Below are 15,572 nucleotides of genomic sequence, written 5' to 3' on the forward strand. Positions count from 1 at the left end.
GCCTGCCACAGGCTTGTGGGAATGGCTAACTCTATTATAGACATTTATAAACAGTTTTTTTTATCTTGCTGATGGACCTCTGGGCCAGTTGCATCCTGTCTTTTGGGGATCTGTATTCTGAATAGTGACTGGGGAAGGGAATGGCAAACCACCCCGTACTGAGTCTGCCAAGAAAACGCAAGAGGGCGTCACCCCAAGGGTCAGACATGACTCGGTGCTTGCACAGGGGATACCTTTAAAGGTAAAGGTAAAGGTATCCCCTGTGCAAGCACCGAGTCATGTCTGACCCTTGGGGTGACGTCCCCTAGCGTTTTCATGGCAGACTCAATACGGGGTGGTTTGCCAGTGCCTTCCCCAGTCATGACCGTTTACCCCCCAGCAAGCTGGGTACTCATTTTACCGACCTCGGAAGGATGGAAGGTTGAGTCAACCTTGAGCTGGCTGCTGGGATTGAACTCCCAGCCTTATGGGCAAAGCTTTCAGACGGCTGCCTTACCACTCTGCGCCACAAGAGGCTCTGGGGATACCTTTACCTTTACCTTTATTCTGAATAGAGTTAGTCTATACTGCACTGTAATTGTTAAACCCTTTGTTTCATATAGTACAGAAACCAGGTGCAACCTTTGATAAATTAAATAATGATGATGATAATGGTGGTGGTGGTGGTAGTGGTGGTTACAAACCAAATAACAAGCCTGTATTCTTACATCCCAATTATAGCTACTGAAGCTTCTAAATATAAGATATTGCTCCTGATATGTGGTTAAAATTCCCAATCCAGGCAAGATTTACTATAAAACAAATGCATTTTATTGCCTCCCAACATGGAGGCACAGGAAAGATTTCTTTTCCAATAAATCTGATCTTAAAGCTACTGCTGCAACTCAAAATGCTGTTGCTCGACTCATTTTTCTGTGGAGTTTACAGTGTGGCACTCAGTTCTTTGGCTTCTGTGCCAATCTTACTTTGAACTCCCAAGGAAGTTACCTGTGGCCTCCTGTTTGCTGATGCAATTTTGCTGGGCTTTTGAACTGCACAAGGCTGTGATGTTCATGCTGCTTCTTATTTGATATAAGCTATTTCATATTTCTTATAATTTTTCTAACTATGCATTTATGCTCCATTAGTTTACAATCACACTGCAAGTGAGGGCCATATTGTCTCCTCCCCTCCATGTGCAAATATCTTTGATTACTGAGCACATGTACTTTTATGGCCAAAGTTAACATATGAAAAAGAGAAAGTGGTAAAAATCATGGTCATTAGATATGAACGAACTTTAAAGCCAATTGTATCCATAAATACAATGGACAGTAGCATCCCCTTTCCTCCCTCCTGGCAGCCCTCCTGGCAGCCCTCCCACAAACCCTCCCCCTTGCCCAAAAAGCCCTGCTGTGGCCTGTCCAAGCCTCAGCGAGGCTTTGGGGTAGGACTTCCCTCCAGGGCCCCCCCAACCCCAAAAAGGCCCGCTGAGGCTTGAAAGCAGGGCTTTTCAAGTTATGGGGGAGTGCTGGCAGGAAACCCGTTCCTCCTCCCCAACTGGAAGCCCTCCCGCCAGCACTCCCCCCCTGTCCTGAAAAGGCCTTCCGTGGCCTTTCCAAGCTTCAGCAGCCTTTTCCCTGGCAGGGGGAAGTCCTGGTGGGAACTCCATGCCTCTCCACCAGCCCCGTAAATGCCTGCAGAGTTTTGGAGACACGCGGCAGGTCTTTTGGGGGCAGGGGGAGTGGTGGTGGAAACTCTGTCCCCCTGGCAGCCATCCCGCCAGCCCTCTCCCCTGGCCCGAAAAGGCCTGCTGTGGCCTCTCCGAGGCACAGCAGGGCATTTTTTTGGGGGGGAGGCATGGAGTTCCCTCCAGCCTCCCAGCCCCAAAAAGGCCCACTGAGGCTTGGGGAGGCCATTGCGGGCATTTTCGGGCCAGGGGAGAGGGCTGGTGGGAACTCCATCCTCACTGGCAGCCCTCCCCTCTGCCCCACGAAGGCCTGGCATGGCCTATTCAAGCCTCGGCAGGCCTTTTCGGGGCAGGGAATTCCCTACTTCTCCCCCCTCCACTGGCCAACCCAACCAACCTCCTCTCCTGGCAGTGATCAGGAATCAAGTGGCGGCGATTATGCCAGACTGCTCCTGGCCGGGTTCGTTGGGGGTTGGTTTGTCTTCTGTTTCCAGTCCATGGGCCAATCATGATGCACACAGATATGCTGTGCACGTCATGATTGGCCTGTGGACCAGAAACAGAGGCCAGACCGGCTCCGCCCAGGAGGCTGCTGCTCAAATATTAAGAGCAGCTAAGTGTTTAAGATGATCTCAGTTTTTGACACCTGATGAAGTGGGGAAATTTCTGAAATTATGTGGCCCTGTCACATTTGGCTCAATGTTTAACCTTCATGGCAGATAGTGTCAAGCACATTTACTTAGAAAGGTAATGAATGTCCGTTTGTGTGAGAGTGACTGCTTTGAAAGCAGCAGTAATTAACCTTCTCCTTAAAAAAGGTGTCCTTGGAAGTAAATGATCTAAATGACTGTTGCCTGGTGTCCAGGGCAAGGTGGTTGAATGAATAGCATCTAGGCAGCTTTAGGTGATCTTGAACAAGGTAGATTATCTACCCTGCTACAAAGCAAATTCATATCTGGATATGGGATGGCAAAAGCCTTGGATTGTTGGGCATTCTCCTTTACTGTTGAGCCCATTGATGACAATATATTCCTGGAGGGTTTTGAGAGTTGGGGGCACCAAGCTTTGGTGGTTCCACTCTTTATCTGGCTGGGCATTTCCTGAAGATGATATTGAAAGACTGCTTATTGACCCTGCTGCACTTCTGCTGTGAGGTTCTACAAGTGTCCATCCTGTCCAAGATGCCATTTACAGTAAACAGTGGAGGAGATTCTCTGGGCATTTGAAGAAGAAGAAGTTGGTTCTTATATGCCGCTTTTTTCTACCCAAAGGAGTCTCAAAGTGGCGTACAGTTCCCTTCCCTTTCCTCTCCCCACAACAGACACCCTGTGAGGTGGGTGAGGCTGAGAGAGCCCTGATATCGCTGCTCGGTCAGAACAGCTTTATCAATGCCGTGGTGAGCCTAAGGTCACCCAGCTGGCTGCATGTGGGGGAGTGCAGAATCAAACCCAGCTCGCCGGATTAGAAGTCCGCACTCCTAACCACTACACCAAACTGGCTCTAATTGGAATAAGATGTTGCCCAATATTTCACACACACACACACCCTGGCTTGAGTCTACAGAGGTCCTGAACAGATGCCTGCTGGAATTATTAGTAAAGTGATGATCATTCTAGAAATGTCAGAGCTGCTATTGATCAATGACAAAGCTGCTTCGAGACTAAGTAGAAATCTCTTCTGGAGTGGCTTGCAGTCTCCTTGAAAGAGTAGGTTTGCATTTTAGGAGATGCTATTGAATTCTGGCCTATGGAGGCTGAGGTATCCTTTGTGACACCCAGCACAGCTTTGGCTGATAACTCAGCTGTGGCCATTTGTCGAATCAAAACTCGATTTTGTGCCATTGCCTTGTTTTGAGTTGCTTGTTTTTAATAGCCTGTTTTAATTTTATTAATTCATATGTTGTTACTTTTATAATTTTATGGTTTTGTTTTTACTTTGTGGGCTGCTTTAAGCGAGTCTCTGGAGAGGCGGCATATAAATTCTCTAAATAAATGGGAGGTGGGTACAATCAACTGGGATTCTCATAGATTGCAGATAGAAAAGGTCATAGGAATTGCCACCAGGTATAGTGGTATACTGTATACTTCCAGGTTGTGAATTATGTTTCTCTGTGTAAACAAATATATGTTGGAACTACTCATAAAAATGAAAATGGGTGTTGTAAACCTGCCTTAGTCTTTTGTATACCGTGCTGGGTCATTTTTCTGTTGTGTCCTTTCAAGGACATCTGCAAGCAAAACTAACACAAGAACAATGCATTGTGGCCATATCATCACATTGCTTAAATAATTTAAAATACATCAGATTTCTTTGTATGGTAGCCTGTTGGGGGCTTGCTTCCTTCTTTTGCCTTCCAGGGTATGCAGAAGCCTGTTTACTTAAGCAAGGTTTTGAATGGAGGCTGCTACAGATGAGACTAGAATTTTTATTTGTGGGAAAATGTGGTGTGGGAAGGGAACAGTTATTTTATTGGATCTTCTGGCTGATGATCAATATGAGAGATGTTTGGGAGCCAGAGAAGGAGAACTGCTGCTGGTCTGATTGATTTTGTAATTTTATTGTACTTTTAGATTTGCCAAAGGTTCTCAGGGGTCTGGAAGAGATGTCTCTCCTATGAAAAAGTTTATGTACAAATGAGGCAATGATTATCTAAATATAAAGTGTTTCACAGAGGTTAATAGAGATAGGCTTGCTACATTAAATTATTTTTAATAATGCTGACTATTATTAAACAGTGGGGGCATTCTGAGTTCTTGTCACTTTTTTGCTATACAGGGCCTTAAGTGGACAAGTACTATATGCTGTACAATAACCTCCCACCCCTGATTGGAATAATGAGGTGGAGTATAATGTTCCTTGCATGCAATTTGTGACAGGGAAAACTTATTAATATGATTTATCACTGACTAACTCAAGTCAAAGGGAGTTAAGGTTGTACTTTATGGCAGCTATAAAGTGTAAGATCCCATTTTATATTTTGATTTCCTCAAAACTCAGCTTGGGCTTGATCCAAATATTACTTTGTGATTTGGGATTTGTTACAGGGTGGTTTGGCCCTGCGCTCCTCTGTTTTGATTTCCTTTAGCACTACCACAAACTTGTGATTTGGGAGTTGTGTTAAGAGTGGTTCGGCCCTACATGGTTCTGGAAATGTCTGTAAACAAACACCACATGAATAGCATGATTGAACTAATAACTTCATAGGCTGCCATCACTCTGTGCCCTTAAAGTTTACATTTAAATAAACCTTCAAGTATCGACTCAGGACATACGGGGTGGATGCGAATAAGACCTACTTAGTGATTTCCACTCCCAGTGACCTGTGAGCCTGCTGCCTGTGTGTGTGTTCACAGTCTAATTCTGAATACGTCACTATCTTTCCACAGACTGCTTACCTTGAGCTAGGAACTGCTGTATGATGATATTCAAACAGCCATCATGTTCTAAGGGCCCCTTTTTTGCTCAGTAGGGGCCCTTTTGAATTTTACCCCCTTGGTTTCCTGTGACAGAAGGTAGTGATTCTGGATGGATGGAAATAAACTAAGAAACCCTTGTCTGTAGAAGGTCACTATATCTTCCTCTCAAGGGAAACACATTATGTTCTGTGATTGTTCTGTAGGTTTTGTTTGTTTATGAGTTGCAGCTGCTGATGCAGGTGGAGAGAAGCTTTGTTTCTTCCTTTTGGGACCTTTTCTTGCTGAAAATTAACACCATCTAGGTGCTTCTGCCTCCTTCAAATTGGAAAAACATTCAGAGGTGAATGCAGACATTTTACTATGTAATAAAAGAAGCTTGGTGGAAGTGATTTACAGCGGGTAAATGTCTTAAGAAGGGGTTACAAAGGCTCCTTTCCACCCAAGCTTGTCTTTCCCTTTCAGTCACTCTTAAAAAAAAGTCATGGAACTTACGATTGAACCCCATGATTTGGCTGAATTCTGTGACATTTCTGAGTATGTCAAGATGGATTTCATGATTTTTCCTTGGAGAACAAGCATCTAATCATCTGAAGAGAATGGTAGTATCCTTGATGGGGTTGGTTCATTGCAGTTTGGCTACTTGCATTGCTTGCACCACAGGCTAGTGAACAGGTTTCATCAGTATCAAAGGGGGGAAAAGTCTGATACCTTGCATTAATTGGTGTTGAGTTCTGTGACGGCTATATTTTAACATTATCCCTGCCCATGGAGGCATGTATAGAAATCGCTATTTGTACTGACTGTGGTAGTGCTAGAGACCATAACTTAGAAATCTGGGGTTGTCAGGAAGTTATTGCACAGTTGTAGAGAGTATGCTTTTATTGTAGAAAGTTTTAGGCTTAATCCCTGGTATTTTCTGCAGTTTGTAACAAGACTGGGGCCTTTGCTTGTGACCCTGGAGAGTTACGGGCAATTAGTATAGATAGTACTGTATTACATGATCTAATGATATAAAACAGCTTCATTAGATTTATTGAAAGCACTTTACACCAGTATTTGGTCCCCAGGGCATTTTAGAAAACTTCTGATAACAAGTTAAAAAAATAAAAATATATTTATTTCATATCCATTTCCTTTTAATTCCGCCTATGAGTCAATTGTTGTGAAAATAGGAATATTTCTCTCTCAGTAGGTGAACAAAGTGTCTACTTAAATACATGTCAAGTCACTTCTAATTATAGTCTTTCTTATAGCTATTAAAATTTCCTGCAATGGTAGGTAGTCCTTATTTGAACTCATTGTTATGGAGGTAGATATCCTTGCAGTGGTTATTCAACTAACCCTAGTTGGAAGATTCAGAACAATGTCAAATAGCTGTCCTGTGCCTGTTGAGGGGCTGCTTGATGGTTATCAAACTGTAACTACTCTTTGATAGCCCAAGAATTCAATAAATCATTCTTAGTATCATGAACATGACTAAAATGGAAGCAATTCCTGTACTTTTCTTTTTTTTCTTTCTTTACACTCTCTTTTGGCAGCCTTATCCCCCAATGTATGTAATGGTTTTTTTGCTTTCTCACACAGGCTAGATCAAACACCTGCTCCAAGATTTGCTCTTGCCTCCCAAAGCTGTCAGTTGACACACAAATATACAGACCTTTGGAAAGAGCAGATTTTGCCCTTATTGGAAACAGATGTACCTGCATCTTAACATTGGAGAAGCAAAGGGAAAAGTTTTGTCAACCTTGTATTTGACTCCTTAAAAAGCCAGATCTGGTTCAGGCTGATTCCATCTAATGTAACCCTTAGGACTACAGGGGAATATGAGCATGCTGAGATACGATGTTCTTTTCAGCCCTAATTTATGACATCTATATTGTCCATAGAATTAAATGGCAAATTTTAAAAGTCAGTTTTATCAAGATTCACTGAGATGTAACTAGAGTTAGGTTGGCTTTTAGATAGAAACAAGTGGGAACCTGCACGGACTTGCAGAAAGCATCTCATTTCCCTCTCCTCTATTATTTCTTCTTTCCCTTCCCTGAAAGTTCTCCTAACCTCTTTCCTTTTTATATTTCCTTCTCTCCTTCCTACTCAACAACCAATATACATTTATCTGCCCCTCTGTCTTCAGGTTTTCCTCTCCCACTGCCAGCAGCCTCCGCTTAGGAAAACAATAGCTCAATTGTGTGCAGATGGCAACTGGGCCAGGCCTGCTTGCTTGTTAAGCTATAGGACTGCCAATTTCCAGATGACAGCTCTCTTCCCCAGAAGTGTTTCCACACCTGACAAAAATGGCTCAATGGCCATCTTAATGTTCCATGGAATTACAAATATTTCACCCAAAATTTTACAATTCAGGCGCAGCTGCTAATTGCTCCCTGTTTATCCCACAGTTTGCAAATGCTGGTAAAACTGGATTCCTCCCCGTCCCCAGGAGGGAATTTGCGTTTACCTAAAATGGAAGTTCAAAAGAGTCGACTTGACTTCCTCCTCTGTTTACCACCTCAAAGGATGACATTGCAACTTCGACTTATGATCTGCCCTTCTTTGCGCCCTCCCCTCTCCCCTCCCCTCCATACTGCATTTTTTATTTTGAATATTATTGGGTTACTACACTAATCTGCTATATCATAAGGACCACACACACACTGCCTCCCCCTCCCCCCCAAGCATCTAAATGTACATTTTGATTGAAGGTGCAACAAGGCACTTTGTAAATTTCATGCAGGAAAACATTTATGTAATGATGGCTGATGTGTTTTGTATTCCTACATGAATAGTGACTGAGTGATCATCAGTGCAAGAACCCCTATCCTTGTTTGAGTGATTTGAGTGCCATTGGAATTGAGGGGTGCATTTTAAAATTTGTCTTTATTTTGACCATATCACAGTGCAAGCTTATTATTATAGCCATGCTCACTTTTCTCCCCCGCTCTTCACCACCCTTGCCTGAGCACCGGCGGCAGCTATGAGACTCAAGAATAAGCTGGGGTGTGTGGAAAAGAGGGACATTTTCCTGTGTTGATCACTTTATGTTGTGATTATGTTATTGCACATGCTCAGTCCACCCCACCCCCCAAAAGGCAGGCCAGGTAGGAACGCCCACTCTTTGAACAAAGTGCAAAATACAAGCCACAAATGGACTCCTGGCTGGTGCTGAAGATAGCCACAAATGCAGAATGCCATGCGCAAATTTGGGGTCTCCATCCAGAATTCAGTGTACACCAGCAAATCACAACTGTGGAAATGGTCCTAGAGAAAATGACTGAAATGTGGTCTCCATGGCATTATGTTTGGCTAAGGCTGTTTCTCTTCCCTAATCCCACCTTTCCCACAGAGCACTTTAAAATATTCAGGAATTTCCTAATCTGGAGCTGGCCTAGCTTGCCCTTGCCCTAGTGAGCTCATTCTCAAAGGCCAAAATAGACCAGAAGAGGGCCTTGCCTCCCTTCATTTTTCCTGAGGGAACCAAACCAGAAATGCTGTAGTTACCTAACAGCAGATACTGAAGGAATCCATTTCTGAAAGCTATAGGAAACCCATTTTATTATTCATCCCCCTTTTAAGTTTTTACATATTTCAGTAAACCATGGATTTTTTTTTCAATTTTGTAGAAAGATCTGTCTTGCCAGTTCATAGCTCCAATAACTGGATTTGTATCCCTAGATTTGGCCAACTTTACTATTAGAATATACAAGTGGCCACCTGCAAAGACAGGTTGGGGTGGAGTGCTCATCTCACTCCTTTCATTTCCTCTTTCCCTCTTCTGAAAGCTCCTACAGCCCTTCTCCTTTTCCTGCTATCCCATCCAACCTACCTGTGTTTGCCTTCAAATATATTCTCTGTGTAGGGCAGCAGCTAATCCAGTTTTGCTGAAGAATAAATGAAAGTAATGATTCACTTTCTGTTTTTTATTTTTGGTATCTAAAGATATTTTGCATGTGCAGTAACCTTTTGGGAAATTGCTTACAAAGAGAATACCAAATTCTGGCAAAGGGTATCTGCAATATGCTCCAATATGTGATAGAAACATGACTTCTCTATGATCTCACAAATTTCCTGACGGATTTCTATACTGCAGATATCTTACATATAGGAGCTGACATAAATGCCTCTGGTTATTACATGTATTCTCTTGTGCTGCCTAAGGTCATGATAATTAGTTAATCTGTTATTATTTTCCCATATGAAGTCTATATTAAGATAATTATTGTATTTTATTATGGTATTTTTCCTAATATTTGGAAATCTTTTCTCATTATCTGTAATTTAATTATTTCTGGAAATTAATTATTACTGATCTGTTAGAAAGTTCTAATTTGAATTGTAGAACTAGGGGAAATGCAAGGTATTAGAAATGCAAGAGTATTAGGTACAGTCAACTGGAATCTGGGGCTAAAACTAGATATTACATCAAATATCATTAACAGTAATTTGATGTTTGCGTCATTCAGATGGAAAGGAACTATTGATACATGATTCCTAAAATCAGATTAAATGTCCCTATTAATAGTTCCATGGTTTGTATTAGTTCCATATTTTGGTAGAAAAGTCATTTTGACAGATTTTTTTTAAAAAATCCATACACTCAGTTCTTTATATGTCATTCTAGGCTAAATTTAGAAGAAGAATTGGATCAGATGAAAGTATGTGTATCTAGGGATAAAGCTACAATTCAAGAACTGAATATGTGTCTACAACAAGAACGAGAAGGTAGGCTCAATTTGGCGCTCGTGAATTGTCTTAGTTTAGAACTAAAACCATGGTGTCGAGCTTGTTCTCTTTTTCTTTTGTGTCTCGTCATACTTTGTCATCTGAAACAGCAAACTTTAGTTTAGTTTCCCACCTACAAACTACAGGATTACTCACAGACATGATGGGCATGACAATCAAAGAGTGAAGCAAAATACCACTTTCACATTCAGCAAGTGTATCTTCTGTCTTGCTGTCAGCCCCACATTGGGATTACACAGGCTGGCCGTAGAGAACATTTTCTGTTCCAAAAACACTGTAACAGTGTGCCCTGCCCTCCAATGGGTGCATGCGTGGGTTTTCACACCATTCTGTTCACGTGCTCTATGGGCGGATCACCCCTTGCCTCAGTTCCTTTTCCCCATCACAAGGGGAATATGTACTTCTAGTGCTCCCTGCTAGCTTATATTAATGTAACTGCAGTGAATCTAACTAATCTTGTATTTTACTACAAGCTGTACATTTATAGTTGTACCAGTGACTGTGTTTAATAGGATAATATAGAACATTTAGAATAAACTTTGCTTAGCTTTACATAATTGCAGCAAATACATTCAGTGGTTATCACCTGTTTTGATTTGTTCACATAATGAATGTTAGGAAAATATTTAAATCAGTATTGATTATTTCAGTCTGAATAATTACAGAATGTGTTGGATCCAGCAGTCTGTTACTGGGAACTAATCTTATCCATTTTCTTTATTCCCAGGCTATACCAATAAATGTGCCTTGAGTCTTACCCTCAGAATCTATTTCTGATCCCAGAAAGTTGATTCCAGGGTCACAAGACCTTCCTGAAGCAATAGCTAAATGGATTGGAAGCCTGCAGTACAAAAACAGAAGGAAACAAAATAGCCCTTGGTGCCTCTGCTGCCATTATGCTCCACTGACTGGAGGAGCAATTTCAGTTCCTTCCCACTGTAGCTTTCTGACCCACATAGCTGTTGTTCAACATTTCATCTCCCAGTCCTGGGAATCAACTTTCTTATGGTCACAAATGACTCCTGGGGAGAGAAGAAAGCAGAGAAGAGCTGTGATCACCAGTGTCTTCTGTTGACAGATGGCTGAATCTGATCCATTTTGTATTTGCATACAAAACAATTGGCAGTCCTTGTGCAGTCCCTGCACTGGATCCAGCCCGGTGGATTATACCCAACCACTTGCTAGCAAGTGATACTTTCTGTATGAATTGTCACTCTCTCCTCACCTATAATCTGTGTATCTTTTCCCCTGTACAAGCCCTGAAATTTCAAGCATTACCTTTCTAGAGGTCAAAAGAAATGCTAGGAGAGAGAATTTGAAGAAAATTTGGCTGCATTGTTCTGACCCATGATTACATAACTGGTGTTCCAATTCATATATCTAATCATGTTTTAAGATTAACATTGGGTGCTTTGATCAGTTTAGCATTTAAAAGCTTTCTTTTTTAAAAACAAAAACCCTTAGAAATAAATGTTGATGTACATGCTATAGTTAACATTAAAATGAATAAATATTTAGAAAAAGATGAAGTAGGAAGTAGGAAATATATGCAGTACCACTGTGCTGTGGGAGTGTGTTTGGAACTAACATGGGAGTTAACAGATTAATATCAAGGTAAAGGTACATATTCCCCAGTTGCACAGTTTTACGCTTTTCAGCTTTTATTATCTTACAGTAGTGCTCCATTTATTCCTTGAATACATAAGTTTTAATTAGCCATGACACATTCCAAAGACAAAAGAATGCTCTAATTCACTCTAACAAACTTGTTAGTCACTGTTTATGCCAAGAGGATTGTTAACCTACAGAGGATGGCATGCTTTTCTTCTCCTTTTGTTTTGTTTGTGAATCGAGAGCTCTGTACTGACCTGCCATGTCCACTTGTAGTTTTGAATGATACTTCTGAAACAAACCTTTACCCTGCATATAGCAGATAATATTCTCCGAGGAGGCATGTCTTTGCTTAGCTAAAAAATATATTTTTACAACATTTGAGTTGTTTTGCTACAATCCACTTCCTTTATATGACATGTTTAATACCTGGTTCACATGCAATCTGCTTTGTGATTGCTGCTTGAAAGCACAGCTATGACACATGTACATATATCATTTGATTCCTCTATCCTTGATTAATGTATAGTTGATGACTAACAGCAAAATGTAGGAACGAGCTACACTGAAAAAGCATTTTTTGAAGCGATGGGAGGATATATAAAAGACTGGACTGACCTATGTGTATCTATGATGGCACATTCACACATGTAAGCCATCATTTAATGTTTCCATCATAAAATTATGGTTCATGAAGCATGCTACTTGTGTGTGTGGTGCTGGGTGATTTCCAGCATGTAGTTGTACATGATGCATCAAAAAAAAAGAGACGACTCAGGACGGTTTGATTAAAAATATCTGGAGTCACAATTACACAAATTGTTTGGTTCACAATATAGTGTGGATGTAGATCGCCCTACATCTGATTGCATGTAGGAGAACATATTTTCCTTTAAAAAAATATGGTGGATAGTAAGTGTTAATAACGAGTTTTTGAGGTTCTCAAGATTTGTACTAGAGTGATGAGGAGGAGCAGCCTAGGGATACTGCCTAGTGTACGTATAAGATGCTTTACAGAGTGGTATGTAGAGTCATGGGTCACTGGTTGGTTGTTTGAGTTTCTAATTACTATGAATCTTCAACATTACACCAGAATGACATCTGTGACTTCTTCTGAAAAGTACCTGATCTTTCACCTTAAAAAAAAGAGAGTTTAAAGTTCTGTCCACCCTAATTCTGTTACTATTTGCTTTGTTCACCAATCACTCTGATCCTCCTGGCAGGGGATAAGACCCAGAGAACAAAACTGCTAGTGACTGTGTAGATAAAAAGACAGCAAATTCGCCTTTTAAGGCACAGGGGGGAAAGTGAAGATGGGAATAAAAGTATAGCATCTTTAACCTGCAGATCTATTGTACCTTTGAAAATCTTGTAGTGAGGAAAAAAACAGTCTGCTGTTACAAAGATTAATAATTATATACCATAAGACTTTGAAAAGAGGTCAGTCTTTTGAGACTGACCAAATGGCTTGACAAGAAAATAGACCTCCTTATTCATAATTGGGAAACTGATGAACCCATTTCCTTAAGATGCCTTAGAATTGTTTTACTCTGATATTAAGTGTCACAATATATTATTTATTCCCCTACCAGAGCTACTCTTTAGACTTGGTGAAGAGGATGGGGTCAAGAGCAGTACTCCAAAGAAGAATGTGAAAGAAATATCAGCTCAGACATTACAGAAGGTACCCTAATCTGTAAAATATTGAGCCCAGCAAGTTAAATCTCAATTTCAGTATAAGGGATCATATGTTAAAAGACAGAACTGATGAATGTAAGCCATGTGTTCTTTCTTTTAATTACCTCTCATAATTCAAAAAGAAATCTGCCAAAATTGTGTCAGAAATCAATGCTGATGGAAAATATATATTTATGTCTCTTGCAGGGTCAAAGAAAATTAAAAATATATTTAAATAAAATAAACAACTCTAGAAACTAAATGTAAATTGAAGTGTCTGTTTACAGTTTTGGTGTGTTCTTTTATGTAAGCTTCGGCTTGGTAGAACAAAATGCAAGCCTGATCATTTTTCCTGCCAATAAACCTAATAATTATTTCAAGATGCAATTGTAAACGTAATGTGTAGTGTCACTGCATGAGACAGCTGCAGATGCAGTGTGGAAAATAAATGAGAATAATGTTTAACATTTGTATAGTGCTTGTACATATAATCTTTTTTTAAACCTGTTCAGTTGGTGAGCATGTCAGATGACAGTTGGGAACTGAAGGACAAATGTTGTGATCATCTATTAGATTACAGACCTCTGTGGAGTGTGACAAAGCTGATAATCAAGTTAGGGGCTTCCTGATTTGTTGCTTAGTGGCTATGGGTTTACCTGCAATAAAGTCTCCTGCATCTTTACAGCTGCAATTATAAGGACTCTTAATACCTGGGAGTAAGAACTACTGAATCACACAGGACTTACTTCTTAGTAGACCTTCTCTGACCCAATCACCTTTCCCTGGGATTGGGTAATTGGTTGTGGGAGGTCTTGCATTGTACATCAAAGAGGGCATAGAATCAAGTTAAAAACATCAAGTCAATATAGAAACATCAATATAGAAGCTCTATGTCTGATTTCTTTTATTTATTTATTTTTCAGTTTGTATCCCGCCACTCCAACACAGTGGCTCATGGCAGGTAACATCTGTTCTCACAATAAAATTCCATTAAACAGTCTAAAACCCCATTAAAACCACCCTAGATGACAACAAATCATACCCCACTTGACTTGACTCCTTAAAAATGTCTCAGGGGGAAAAACCAGGGTAGCTAGATGGAATGGCTAACTTCAGGAGGGGCCCAGATCCAACTTGCTCTGGCCTCTACCAAATACCTGGTAGAAGAGGTCTGGCTTTACAGGCTCTGCAGACCTGAGCTAGCTCTCTCAGGGCCCTCAGTTCTCCCGGGAGCTCATTCCACCAGGCCAGAGCCAGGACCGAACCTATCGTGGGCCAGGGCCATAAGGGTTACTGAAAAGTGGAGATGTACTATTGCTTACCCATTCAAACTCTTGAGGCTGATCTTGAAATGGAGAAGGAAATAAGGGAAGTAACTAAAGCAGATAATGTTATTGTACTGGGAAACTTCAACTACCCTCACATTAATTTGGTAAATAGGCTGGACTCATGCTATAGAAATGAGATTCCTAGACATTGTAAATGACTATGCATTGGAACAGTTGGTCATAGAACTAACGAGAAGTGTATAGTGGTCTTGGACTTGGTTCTGAGTGGGTTTCATGACCTTATGAGAGATGTAGAAGTATTATGCCAACTGGGAATAGTGACCATAATTCTATTAAATTCAGCATTCAGATCAGTAGAAAGTTACCCTTAAAGTCCAAAACACTAACATTGGATTTCAAAAGAGGGAGTTTTACAAAATGAAGGGAATAGTAAAAAGGAAGCTGAAGGTAAAACACAAGAGAGTCAAGTCTCTAGAGCCAAACTGTGGCTTTCCAGATGTCCATGGACTACAATTACCATGATCCCCTCCCAGCATGTAGTTTGGTTACCCCTGCTTTAGAGGTTGCTTGGAAACTATTTTAATCTGTAGTAATTGAAGCCCAAATAGAATGTATTCCACAGGTTAGGAAAAGGACTGCCATATTTAAAAGAAGGCCTGTGTGGTTAAGGCAAGTCAAGGAAGCATTCAAGCCAAAAAAAGGGGTAGATATCGTGGGGTTGTGGCGAATACCCCAATGAAAGTGTCAACCCAGTGTGCTGTAATGGTGAAAAGAGAAAACTCTATGGTAGAGACTCTTAGGAAAAGATTGCGAATAAAACTTTCAATACTGTAATGCCCTATATAGATCTATTTGGAATAGACTCAAGTGGTTGGTTTGAAGCAGTAGAACAAATTTAAAGTCCATCAGCACCTTTAAGACCAACAGTTTTATTCATGGTATATGAGCTTTTGTGTGTAGTTGTATTTGAGGAAGTATGAGTGCACATGAAAGCTCATACCTTGAATAAAACTTTGTTGGTCTTAAGGTTTCCACTGGACTCTAAATTTGCTCATTTTAAATACTGTGTACAGTTCTGGTCACCATATCTCCAGAAGTACATTGCAGAGCTGCAAAAAGTACAGAGGAGGGCATCCAAGATGATTAGGGTGTTAGACTACCTATGCTATAAGG

General features: G+C 40.8%; 1 protein-coding gene across 6 annotated transcripts in view; it reads left to right on the forward strand.

The window, feature by feature from the left end:
- CNTLN (centlein) overlaps nucleotides 1-15,572 on the forward strand; it is a 206,252-nt gene that overhangs the window by 119,113 nt on the left and 71,567 nt on the right. For all 6 annotated transcript variants that reach the window (XM_077345128.1, XM_077345130.1, XM_077345131.1 and 3 more), the window contains 2 exons: nucleotides 9,701-9,801; nucleotides 13,026-13,117. In XM_077345128.1, coding sequence (XP_077201243.1) covers nucleotides 9,701-9,801; nucleotides 13,026-13,117 — 193 coding nt within the window. The remainder of the gene's footprint in view (nucleotides 1-9,700; nucleotides 9,802-13,025; nucleotides 13,118-15,572) is intronic.

Source organism: Paroedura picta, chromosome 7 (genome assembly GCF_049243985.1).
Source record: "Paroedura picta isolate Pp20150507F chromosome 7, Ppicta_v3.0, whole genome shotgun sequence".
NCBI lineage: Eukaryota > Metazoa > Chordata > Lepidosauria > Squamata > Gekkonidae > Paroedura > Paroedura picta.